At 39.2% G+C, this 13,759-nt stretch overlaps 1 protein-coding gene across 1 annotated transcript in view; it reads right to left on the bottom strand.

Moving 5' to 3' along the window:
• Window positions 1–12,493, bottom strand: part of LOC107686102 (basement membrane-specific heparan sulfate proteoglycan core protein-like) — a 23,304-nt gene extending 10,811 nt beyond the window's left edge. Inside the window, exons 1-3 of the mRNA XM_016482945.1 lie at window positions 12,436–12,493; window positions 11,454–11,732; window positions 5,239–5,514 (exon numbers count right to left, since the gene is read on the bottom strand). Coding sequence (XP_016338431.1) covers window positions 5,239–5,514; window positions 11,454–11,732; window positions 12,436–12,493 — 613 coding nt within the window. The remainder of the gene's footprint in view (window positions 1–5,238; window positions 5,515–11,453; window positions 11,733–12,435) is intronic.
• Between the last annotated feature and the right edge of the window lie 1,266 nt (window positions 12,494–13,759).

Raw genomic sequence — 13,759 nt, forward strand, 5'->3', positions numbered from 1 at the left:
CTGTATATTGCTGCTGCCACACAGATCTAAAATAAACATGCAATTTATTTCCCAGCTGTTTACATTCACAGACATAACCGACTGTTTTTGTAACTCGAGTGTTTTTAACATAAACTTGTGTGTGAATGAGAACTTAATTTAGTACTCACATGCTGTGACAGCCGCTTTCTGTACGTGTGCACTCAGAAAACCATATATCAGAAGTTTAAACTAATATGGTTTAAAACGCACAATTTCAGCGCGATAAACATGATAATCAGAACCAAAGCAGATGTTTTTAACAGGTCCGAGCTGTATTGGCACAGCTCTATTCTGGAAAAGGGGGTGGGGAGCAGCAGCTCATTTGCATTTAAAGAGGCAGGCACGAAAAACAGCATGTTTCGGCTTCCACTCAAAATAGGCATTTTTAAAGTGATATAATAAATTATCTGTGTGGTATTTTGAGCAGAAACTTCATAGACAAATTCTGGGGACCCCAGAGACTTATATTACATATTGTAAAAAGGTGCATAATATGTCTCCTTTAATGTTAGAGTAGTAATCCTCATAATCAGCTGAATTTAGAAGATACACCTGAGATTCTTTATTTGAACCATTAACATTTTTTTTAGTGTGTTTGCTTTTTAACTTTGAATACAAACTTCTCTGCTTTTACTTTTGTAGCTATTTTGTCAGTCAGCTCCCGACACGATGTCATTCACTGTATGCACAAATTCAAAGTGTCGCGTCTGGGCGCATCAACGGCGCTCGCACCCTTTTAAACTCGTAATAAAGCAGTGAATGACCTTTCCAGAAATTACGCTGATCGACAGAACAAGTTTATATTTAGAATATATTGCAATCACTCCAAAATAGATGACAACAACTCACACACCTGCATTAGGAGCTGTACTTTTTTGCATGCCTATTTAGCCATTTGCATCGCATAGTTCGCAGCACCTGATGGATGTATTTGTTACGCAAACATTCAGAAGGCGGGACCCAATTTGAAACTGCAACATTAATTGGTTTAATTGCAGATGAGTGACAATTCAACTATATCCAATGAAAAATGAGGCTAGTATTTTGCTGCCCATCTTCACTGGTGGACTGGCGTATAGGGGATGTTACTGTTATGGAGGACCCTCCTCAAAGCCTGAGGCCCGAGGCAATCGCCTGCTCTGCCTATAGCTAGCGCCGGCCCTGTACTAATGACAAACGCTGATCTGGCCTCACTTTCACTACAAGTTTTGGTCTCTGTATTAATACATGCATATGAGTAAATATTGATTGAAACAGCATTACAGTATCATGATCACTGTTATGAACTCAAAATGTCCTTATGAGAAAAATACTGCACTAAATTAAAGAGCAGGGCCCGTATTTATCAAGCTACTCAAAGTGCCATTTAAGTGCTGCTAATTCATTAAATTTTCTCCTACTTTCAAACTTAAGTATAAAGGCAAGTTATCCAGTTTCTTAAAGCTAAGAAATACTCTTACTCTCCCAGTTATTTAAAGGGGTCATAGGATGCCCATTTTTCACAAGTTGATATGATTTTTTAGGGTCTTAATGAAAAGTCTGTAACATAGTTTGGTTAAAATTTCTCAATGGTAGTGTAAAAAATACATTTTTTTACCCTGTCAAAAACAGCTCTTTTCAGAGCACGCAGTTTTGTAGCATTTTCATTTAAATGTTAATGAGCTCTGCTGACCCCGCCCCTCTCTTCCGAGCTGCTCTCAGAGAGACTGTTTACTTTAGCCGCATTCATCGTGAAACTTGCTATTTGCATAGATTAATTAAAAAACCTTACACTCACTTCTTCTGTAGGTGAAGCTGGATTATGAATGATTTGCGCGAACATAGACGCATTTATGTAGATCGGGGCGCATTCCCTTCAAAAACAAACGTAATCCACTGCGTCTTCAGCAGCTCAGATGTCGGGAGTAAACGACGACTGCTATGTTCATTATTACATCCAACAACAGAACACCTCAATCGCTTAGGAGTCATTCTTGTCTTCATCTGCTCCGGCGGTGAAACAATGGCGGACTGATGACAGCTCACTCAGGGCGGGTCTAAGGTAAGACGCCAGTTCAGTCTGTGCTGAAACGCTACTGTCAATCAAACTATCCTGGGAGGGGCCTGTATGTGTGATGTCACACATACAGGCCCCTCCCACGATAGTTTGATTGACAGTAGCGTCTGAGATCGGCTCGATTTGAGAAAGGTTTTGTAGATTAACAAAAAACACTGGGTGGAATTTTATCATTATAGGGTGGCTGTGTACACACACTGCCAACACACATTTCTGTTCAAACAACTTGTAAAAGTGCATGTAGCATTATATGACCCCTTTAAGACAGCTCGAGAAGTCTCTCAAGTGGTTAGGAGTTGCCAGTAGGGGCATGTGATGGCGCTGAGGAGACAGAGACGTGTGCAAATCTTTCAGGAGAGGAAGAATGTTCTTGAAATGTTTAGCAACGAGCAGAAAACGAGCAAAGAATATTTACATTACCAAATAACATCAACTGACTTCAGTCTAGCGCGAGTATTATATGCTCTTTAAAAACACTCCCGTTATAATCAGTGAAGCTACCTACACTGTATCAAGAATAAATCTCTTACACCTTATTTACACTGCACACGTCTGCGGTGCGTTACGGCTCCGACACGGCCACCGGAGCTGATCACGGCTACTCAGCAGTTTCTGAAGCGGCTCTACTCACTGCATCACTAAAGATAGGTGCCTATATTTTTGACTGATAATAATAATAATCGTCTTGCTGTCGTCAAAGAAATCAGCAACATGCGATATCTCTGACTATCGTCGATACTCGATTCTATCGTCTACCGGCACAACCCTAAATTGAAGGTTGTGATGACGATTGAATCTATTCGGTGATTGGTCCATGCGTATTTCGACATCCAAAATCCCGTTTGTGGCACAGCAAAGTGTCGTGAATCAACTCTAAGACTGACACTTAATATTTAGTCCTACACTTCACTTAAATTACAACTGAGATGCTTGATAATTAACTTTTAAGCGCAGGGTAAGATTTGCATTTCTGTACCAAATAAAGAGTATAAACTATATCTTAAGATAAGTCAATATTTGAACCACTACATTTTTTTTCCCCCCTACATATGTGTCTTTCTCTTTTTATAGGCGCACACATTTGACTGTGAGTCTGAGACTTGATGAAGGGTAAGTTTTGCATTTATGTACTAAATAAAGAATATAAACTGTATGTTATTAAGATAAGCCAACATTTGAACGACTTTACATTTTTTCCCCTACATTTCTATCATTAGATCATTAGACAGCTGAGTTCGATTGGTGTCCGGGTCATAGACTGGAAGATGTAGGAGCGAATAAACGATTTCGCTGCGATTGGAGCTGCAGACCCACCGGTCAGTGTGGTTTAATTAATTAGCCTACTCACTCTCATGTCGTTCCACACCTGTAAGACCTTTGTTCATCTTCAGAACAGAAATGAAAATATTTTTGATGAAATCCGAGGTCCAGAACGGTAGGAAAGACTTATATATAAGAATTATATGAGGGTGAGTAATTGATGATTTTGGTTGAACAAACCCTTCATAACATTGTACGTGTATTTACACAGTTTTTGTGTTGTCTGTTGCCACCTTATCGCTTACATTTATAATCTCCAGAAAGCCAAACCTCTGTCACACCTCATCAAAAATCTACCCTGTCACTGCCACTATCATGTTTGCTACTATTTATTAACTTGGCGAAATGTTTGCTGCTATAGTGCTTGTAAAGCGCGGTCACAGTATACAGCTTCAGCAGCCCTTGTTTAAAATGCATATCTTGATTTGTTTAATGTCTCAATCAACTTACATCACATATTTGCATCGATTTCAACCGACTTTGAGTACATTGTTACATTCCTATTACTCACAAAAGCAGCAGACGGAAACTTTAAACCAGAGGTGTCTAAACTCGGTCCTGGATGTCCACTCTTCTGCAGAATTTAGCTACAACTTACCTGGAAGTTTCTGGTATGCCTAGTAATACCTTAGTTAACGGATTCAGATGTATTTAATTAAGGATGGAGCTAAACTCTGCAGGACAGTGACCCTCAGAGCAGAATTCGACACCCCTGCTTTAAACTATTATTTATTTATTTATTTATTTTATTTTTTTGTTATTCAAAATATTGAATGTATTTCTTAATTAATTTGTGTATATTGAAGTCTGTCAGTGTGTACTGTATATGAAATAACCAACTGTTAGTAATTTTTACTGTTATTTTCTGATTTTAAAGGCTCATGGTGAGACACTTCATACACACAAGAAGGGCGTGCAAGCTGGCCTCCTAATACGAAGACTACGATGGTGCACTGCAGGACACCTTTCTCCTTTTAAATGTTCAAGAAAAAAAGGACTGTAATGGACATGTATGTGTGTTTTTTTTTTCAAGCTTTCCTCAGTGGTTGTTTTTCATGAGGTAGTGTATTTTCAGCTTTGTATGACAGTTTCTTGGCAGTTTTTTGCTACTTTTGTGCCCTTGTTGTATACATATACTGGCATTCACACATTAGCATGCACAGGCAGGTTGTGTACCGTTCTTAATATTAAAAACTTGTTTATAAACACTTCAAGAAAAACAAATGAAATGTTTCAAACAAATGTAGTATATCTTTTTTTATCTGTATCTAAAATAAAGGTTACATTATCATAACTAGAAAATTAATGTAAAAACTTTTGAACTCAAGTTGAAACAGCAAATATTGTAAAGTCAAATTAACTTTAATAAAGCAATTCAGTATTTTAAATAAGTGAGTTGAAATGACTTGTACTTTTAAGTTGATTTAACTTAAAATTTTAAGACAGCCACAAAACTTAAGTTTTAGTTGAAACGGGTGACATTTTTTTACAGTGTAGCTTTAAGAAATGTGATAACTTGCTTTTATACTTATATTTTTCAAGTTTGAAAGTAGGAGTAAATTTAATGAATTCTCAGCACTTAAGACTAAAATGGCACTTTGAGAAGCTTGATAAATACGGGCCCTGGTTTGCTTGTAGTTGGTGATGATTATTAAAAATGTTTCCAATTGTTGGTAACAACTAAATGAAACACTGATTTGTATATTCAGTCAACATTTATGTTCTTTAATTCACATATTACACAATTTCATAGTGTACAACATTTACATAATTTAAGAGTATCATACACTTTCAATATAGTAAAATAGGTTTATTTAGGAGGACAATGATATTAAACTCACCCTTCACTGAGAGATAAACAGAGCTTGAGTGTGATGAGACTGATCTTCCATCTATGTGTCCTCTACACGTGTACTGACCCGCATCAGATGATTCAGATCGTTCAACAGTGAGAGTGTTTCTGTTTACAGTGTGACGTTTAGACACTTTAGTGCTGTATTTATACCACTCATATCTCCAGTCACTGTGATCAGAGTTTATCTCACACTTCAGACTCACTCTCTCTCCAGTGAATACTGGACTGTTTGGAGTCACAGTCAGTGAAGATGTGGGTAAATCTGTGAAGAAAGACAAAAATATGAAGTGTCTGAAACAGCAGTTCAGAGGAAATTCAGTGAAGATGTGGGTAAATCTGTGAAGAAAGACAAAAATATGAAGTGTCTGAAACAGCAGTTCAGAGGAAATAATTACTTTGTAAATGTGTTACAAAACTATATATATATAACATTTTTTTTTTCTTTTTTTTTTTTCTTTCATAACTTGTGTGCTTTTCCTGGTCGAGTTCTGAACTGTTGTGCAAATAGAGTCTCATGAACACTTAAGCCGGGCTCACACTACAGGAGTGTTAAAATCCTAACCGATTATGAAATCTGGTTGCAGCACACACATAAGGAGAATCTTTGCAGATTATCTTGCCTCAAATCTTAAACATGCACACACTACAAGATTTTAACATCATGGCGCATCACACACTACAAGATATTATTAAGATTATCATGCCAGAGGGAGCACCTCACGTGATCTCACGCAGCAGATCGTCATTGATATTTCAGTGATGTTTACATATGTTAGCTAGTGTGCTAGCTGCTTTCTACACTCACCCGGTACATTCAAAACTGAGGCGATTTCACTCCAGTGCTTCTCTTTCTCCTTACAGTTGTGATACGTTTTCAACACATTATACAAACAGTCCTGTTACTATAAAACGTCAAGAAGCAGTTTCCTCCATCTCCACTATACAACGGGGCCGTATAGCAGCTGTTTTGCGGTCGCGCATTGGCTATTGTGAAAGTACTGACATAATCATATAGCCGTCATCATCCCGATTTAAATCCTAAACATCAAACATGTTTGATATGATCGGGGCGGCCCCGATTTGTGTGCGAGCACATCGGGAGGTGCAAGATTCGATCGGTGAACGCCTCACATTACCAGATAATCCGCGCCGAACATCGGGACCGATCGAGGGGCTCGACAAGATTTTTGCTCCGATTCTCGGGAGGGGGAAATCGGGGCTAAATCGGGCTAAAAATCCTATAGTGTGAGCCAGGCTTTAGTCGTGCACAGAGACGAATGGCCAAGGTCAGGATATTCTTATAAAATGTTAACTTTCGGTTTGTTTTTCCACCAAACCCCTGAACACGTGGTGTATCCGAATATATGACATGTGCCAATGGGAGCACTTCTGTGGTGGGTTGCACCATTAAGGATTAAGCTTAAATCTAGATTAAATCGAGGTTTATCCAATAATTCGGTTTCATCAGTCTTTAAACCTTGTTTAAAAATAAGCAGGTTTACATTTATGTAAGACTTTAGCTGGCAGTACTTCCTCCAACCACTAGGGGTCACACTCCTGCCATGACCAGCAGTATTACTCCCAGCCACAAGGGGGCGCGGGATGTCTGCTGCCTGCAATCTTCCTCCCAGTTGCCAGGGGGCAACCATTGGCAAGAACTCTCAGCTCTGCTTAGCAATTATTGTTGATGATACTCACCTGTGTAGGGCCCTATTTAAGTTTGCAGTTTGCCTTTGTGTTTTGTTCAGTCTTGAGCCTACCTACCTGTGTATCCTGTTGCTAACCGTGAGTCTTGAGTCTTTTATTGTGCTCGTTTTGTTTTCTCCTTTTTTTGTTGTGACTATTGGAAGCCTTGCTTCTGGTTTTGTTTGTACTTTGTTCCTTGTTTTTTTGAATCTCTACAAGTAAAAATACTTGGAGTTTGTATTTCTCGTCTCCGTGAGATTTTGTCATTCCTCTGCACTTCAATCTCCTCAATCTGGATTATTTGTCTATAGTCTGGCCGTCCTTGCATCTGTATCATTACAATTTAAACCATCATTTTGACCCTGGATTTTATTTATATTTAAGATAGATTAATTTCAGTCCCGTTGCTCCATAACTTTAAACTCAGATTTAAATCTGTATTAGGGATTAACTTTAAATGTACAGGTAAGGAGGTTTAAATGAAATAAAGTGCAACACCGGCAGCGTGTGAGGGTCGTGGCGGCCTGTAAGTTTACGCCCGCTGGAGTCTGAATGTGGATCCGTCCCTCATCTCGGTGTCAGACAAAGAAAAGTTAGGAGGAATATGTGTAGCATTTAACGGCAGCTGTGATGAGATGAGCGCCAGTGATGCTGCCGCGCCTCTCCTTTCTCAAACGGACGAGGTGGCGCTGTGACGAGCGGAGGTAGTCACTCCATGAATCGTGCCAGTTGTTTTCTCTCATCTCGGTTTTGTCATAATATGCTGCCACATTACTGCATTAATTGATCATACAAATATATTTCCAGGCTTATGAAGTCCATACAATCTTATGTTTTATTTTCCTGCTTGGTCAGCTGTAATCTAACGCTCTCTACGCAGCTGGTTATAAAGACGCCTGACATTTTACAAGTTTAGTTCCTTTATCGACAAGAGCTGCTTATGTCAGAGAGAGTTTCTGATAGTCAATAAAGAAGAAATGGAACATTTTCATTGTTTCTGATTAATTAGTGAATCCGTCATGACGGAGAAAATGAATCGTAGATGGAGGTTTTAATCGCAGGTTAGAATTGAATTCTAATCCTAGATTTGTTAATCTGTGTTTAAAATTTAAGTAGTGCAACACAACTCGACTTAAAATAAACCCCAAATCAACAAATCCTCGATTAGCTCTAAAGTTTAATTTAATCCTTATTTGTGCAATAACCCACTTTTGCGTATTTATATAAAAAAAAAAAAAAAACCGTGGGCTTTTTAATACTTATTTTAGTTAAGTGCTTAAATTGTAAATATGCATTTATTAAATTATTTTATTTAGTGCATTTGTATTTTGTTGTTTTTGTAGGCTATACAATAAAAGCGTACCAACCAGAAATAATCACTGAGGGTGCTTCTGACATTAGTGAGGGTGCTCTAGTCTTAATGCACATTTTCACATATTTTGTCCCATCTATTGCTATGGTTATCACTATGTCAATCACTACTACTTCGAGAGCGAATCCAGCATAAATATGCGGATGTCATTCCCGAAACTTTGCAACGTGTGTGTGGCCGAAAAACAACGTTCTACATTTTAAATGGTTTAAAGCTCGCAAAGAGCGCTCCTTTTTTAACCACTAAAAACTGTCACTCTTAGTTCATCGTGATCTCACAAAGTTCTGTTATGACCAATTAATCTCACACTGTGCAATTAATATATTATTATTACATCGTCTTGTATACACTCTGTATGTTATAATGAAAGGATTCGATTGTGATCAGCACAGAACAAAAACTGGTGTGTGTCGCAGCCATTAGGTAAACCAGCATACATTCATGAGGATGATGAAAGTGTTTTAACTTGAGTAAAGCCCCCAGACCCCCTGCTCGTGACTCCCCCTGCCACCCCCATACACGTTCAAAACTGAGGCGATTTCACTCCAGCGCTTCTCTTTCTCCTTAAGGTTGTGATACGTTTTCAACACATTATACAGACAGGCGTGTTACTATAAAACGTCAAGAAGCAGTTTCCTCCGTCTCCACTATCCAACGGGGCCGTACAGCTGCTGTTTTGCGGTCGCGCATTGGCTATTGTGAAAGTACTGACATAATCATATAGCCGTCATCATCCCGATTTAAATCCTAAACATCAAACATGTTTGATATGATCGGGGCGGCCCCGATTTGTGTGCGAGCACATCGGGAGGTGCAAGATTCGATCGGTGAACGCCTCACATTACCAGATAATCCGCGCCGAACATCGGGACCGATCGAGGGGCTCGACAAGATTTTTGCTCCGATTCTCGGGAGGGGGAAATCGGGGCTAAATCGGGCTAAAAATCCTATAGTGTGAGCCAGGCTTTAGTCGTGCACAGAGACGAATGGCCAAGGTCAGGATATTCTTATAAAATGTTAACTTTCGGTTTGTTTTTCCACCAAACCCCTGAACACGTGGTGTATCCGAATATATGACATGTGCCAATGGGAGCACTTCTGTGGTGGGTTGCACCATTAAGGATTAAGCTTAAATCTAGATTAAATCGAGGTTTATCCAATAATTCGGTTTCATCAGTCTTTAAACCTTGTTTAAAAATAAGCAGGTTTACATTTATGTAAGACTTTAGCTGGCAGTACTTCCTCCAACCACTAGGGGTCACACTCCTGCCATGACCAGCAGTATTACTCCCAGCCACAAGGGGGCGCGGGATGTCTGCTGCCTGCAATCTTCCTCCCAGTTGCCAGGGGGCAACCATTGGCAAGAACTCTCAGCTCTGCTTAGCAATTATTGTTGATGATACTCACCTGTGTAGGGCCCTATTTAAGTTTGCCTTTAGCCATTGTGTTTTGTTCAGTCTTGAGCCTACCTACCTGTGTATCCTGTTGCTAACCGTGAGTCTTTTGTAAGCCATTGTGCTTGTTTTTGTTTTCTCTGTTTTGTGTCTATTGGAAGCCTTGCTTCTGGTTTTGTTTGTACTTTGTTCCTTGTTTTTTTGAATCTCTACAAGTAAAAATACTTGGAGTTTGTATTTCTCGTCTCCGTGAGATTTTGTCATTCCTCTGCACTTCAATCTCCTCAATCTGGATTATTTGTCTATAGTCTGGCCGTCCTTGCATCTGTATCATTACAATTTAAACCATCATTTTGACCCTGGATTTTATTTATATTTAAGATAGATTAATTTCAGTCCCGTTGCTCCATAACTTTAAACTCAGATTTAAATCTGTATTAGGGATTAACTTTAAATGTACAGGTAAGGAGGTTTAAATGAAATAAAGTGCAACACCGGCAGCGTGTGAGGGTCGTGGCGGCCTGTAAGTTTACGCCCGCTGGAGTCTGAATGTGGATCCGTCCCTCATCTCGGTGTCAGACAAAGAAAAGTTAGGAGGAATATGTGTAGCATTTAACGGCAGCTGTGATGAGATGAGCGCCAGTGATGCTGCCGCGCCTCTCCTTTCTCAAACGGACGAGGTGGCGCTGTGACGAGCGGAGGTAGTCACTCCATGAATCGTGCCAGTTGTTTTCTCTCATCTCGGTTTTGTCATAATATGCTGCCACATTACTGCATTAATTGATCATACAAATATATTTCCAGGCTTATGAAGTCCATACAATCTTATGTTTTATTTTCCTGCTTGGTCAGCTGTAATCTAACGCTCTCTACGCAGCTGGTTATAAAGACGCCTGACATTTTACAAGTTTAGTTCCTTTATCGACAAGAGCTGCTTATGTCAGAGAGAGTTTCTGATAGTCAATAAAGAAGAAATGGAACATTTTCATTGTTTCTGATTAATTAGTGAATCCGTCATGACGGAGAAAATGAATCGTAGATGGAGGTTTTAATCGCAGGTTAGAATTGAATTCTAATCCTAGATTTGTTAATCTGTGTTTAAAATTTAAGTAGTGCAACACAACTCGACTTAAAATAAACCCCAAATCAACAAATCCTCGATTAGCTCTAAAGTTTAATTTAATCCTTATTTGTGCAATAACCCACTTTTGCGTATTTATATAAAAAAAAAAAAAAAAGCCTGAGGGCTATCTACTGCCATTTTTTTTTTTTGCACTTCTTTTTTTTTGTAATCTCTCGTTGTGGTCTGGGAAAAGAAGGGTAAACAGCATTAGAACAACACAACGATGAGTAAATGATGGTTCACTGTCAATGTGGATGCGAGTCCTGAGTTGTATTTTCACTTCAGTTATAATATGCACTTGTCACTTTTATTAACTGAACTGTGTATGAATGTAACTGTATTCAGCTTTCTAAACACAAGTTTTAAAATCACTAATAACTGCACAATATCAGTCCTATAAAGAAGGGTTTCCCAAACTGAGGTTTGTGAGAGAACTGCAGGGGGACTGTGAGTTGATGAAAAGCTAATAATTAAATCAGAAAATATAAAAGTCAAAAATATTTTAATATTTTTTAAAATAAAACAATTAACATAACACAGTAAAAAAAAAATCCATTGTAAATGTGTTTACAACTTTCAATAACGTCAAATAGGCTCATTTAAGAGGACAATGATATTAAACTCACCCTTCACTGAGAGAGAAAGAGCAGAGCTTGATTGTGATGAGACTGATCTTCCATCTATGTGTCCTTTACACGTGTACCGACCCGCATCAGATGTTTCAGATCGTTCAATAGTGAGCGTGTTTCTGTTTACAGTGTGATGCTCAGACACTTTAGTGCTGCCTTTATACCACTCATATCTCCAGTCACTGTGATCAGAGTTTATCTCACACTTCAGACTCACTCTCTCTCCAGTGAATACTGGACTGTTTGGAGTCACAGTCAGTGAAGATCTGGGTAAAGCTGTGAAGAAAGACAAAAATATAAACAGCTCTTTCAGTGGAAAGAATTACTTTGTAAATGTGTTATAAAACTATATAGTTTATACATTAATGTAATTTCATAATGCTTGTGTTTTATTCATGTATTGTGATAAGTTTTCTCATCTCAGTTTATTTGAGGAGGCTCTGGCTCCGTCATGAAGCATCTCAGGATTCTCAATAGCAGCCTCTGTGTGTGTTGCTTCAAGGGAGCGACCATCCGTCTGTGTTATTTTCTTTCTTTTTTTTAAATTAATTTATAATCATAATTTATAATTTAATTATTAAATTTAATCAATTATTAATTTTTATTATTTTACTTACTTCACCTGCTTTTGCAATGCTTGCTATTGTTGTTTAATCTTATGATTGTTTGGTTTCAAAACATATTTGCCTCCGTGAGAAAGAGAACGTCTATATTTCAAGGTTTTTAACGTCACAGATTGATGTTGTTTAAAACAGTTCAGTCTCAGGATCTGGTAAAGTGACTGGATGGAGATCCGTTCTAACAGTCTCATGCTCAGACAAACACCTAAATGTGGTGTTAGATCAGGAATGGATTTGAATAAGAGCCTCATGCAGAGAGCAATAGAGACACCAGAACATAAATATTCATGATTCTGCTTAGTTAAAAATACAGAATTATATTAGACCCATATGATTTCACTCGGTCCCTCACTACATACTCTTGAATGTGTGACCTTCTGGATTCACCACATTTGATGAGCCATTATCATATTTCATGCTAAATTAAATCTGTCTAAACTTTTATTTTGGTTGAACTATAGACGATACATACTGTCACATTTTTGTATTGTGATATGTTATGACACATCATGTTGTTCCCCTTCAGTTATAATATGCAGATGTCACTCTAATTCAGTGGTTCTTAATCCTGGTTTTGGGGATGTCTCGATGTGGTTCTGCACGTCTCTCTTATTTAACACACCTGATTGCCTGATTAACAGAGAGCTAGATGAGCTGAACTGAGTGAGTCAGATAAAGGAGACATAAATGTGCAGATCGGGGTCCCCAGAACCAGGATTAAGAAGCACTAATAATTGAACTGTGTGTGAATGTAACTGTATTCAGCTTTCTAAAACAAGTTTTAAAATCACTAATAACTGCACAATATCAGTCCTATAAAGCAGGGTTAACCAAACTGAGGTTTGTGAGAGAACTGCAGGGGGTTGTGAGTTGATGAAAAGCTAATAATTAAATAAAAAAATAAAATAAATAATTTAAAAATAAAAACAATCAAAATAAGACACAATAAAAAGATGAAATGTTTAATTTTTTTATCTGCATGTCATGTGACCATTAAGCAAAACAATTGTGATTATTTCTGAGAACTATTTGACTGCAGACAGACATACATTATTCGCGATTTCCCCGTTGATTCTGCGTCGCGAAAGCCCGGCAGACTCAACGCACTGTCCGGAATGGCGTCTTTCAGCCAGGTTTCCGTGAAACACAGAGCAGCAGAGTGTGAGAAATCCTTGTTTATCCGGGAGAGCAGAAGGAGTTTGTCCGTTTTGTTGGGTAGAGAGCGGAGGTTCGCCAGATGGATGCTAGGCAACGGCGTTCTGAATCCGCGCTGCCTGAGCTTCACGAGGGCACCAGCTCGCTTCCCCCGTCTGCCCCCTGAAGCACTTGATCAGCGACGCTGCTCCGCCAACTACAATGTCCAGCAAAACATCAGAATAGTCGAGGAGGAGCCCTCCGTGGGCTATACTCGGGAACTAGAGCCCACACCGGGCTGGATTCGGGGACTGCGAAGCGCTTACGGGGTGCTGGCACTGGAGGGCGCTCTGGAGGAGCAGGCACAGCAAAATGCTTTCGAGGAGCTGGCACTGGAGTGAGCTTTGGGGCTGGAGCCCACACTGGAGTGAGCTCCGGGGCTGGAGCCGACATTGACTAGGGAACGGCCAGCTGACTAGAGGATGCCGTGGACGGCGGCGGGCTTGACTGGGGATTAGCTGGCGGACTGGACGGCGGGCTTGACTTCAC

The sequence above is a fragment of the Sinocyclocheilus anshuiensis genome, unplaced genomic scaffold, assembly GCF_001515605.1.
Source record: "Sinocyclocheilus anshuiensis isolate Anshui unplaced genomic scaffold, SAMN03320099.WGS_v1.1 scaffold1243, whole genome shotgun sequence".
Taxonomy (NCBI): domain Eukaryota; kingdom Metazoa; phylum Chordata; class Actinopteri; order Cypriniformes; family Cyprinidae; genus Sinocyclocheilus; species Sinocyclocheilus anshuiensis.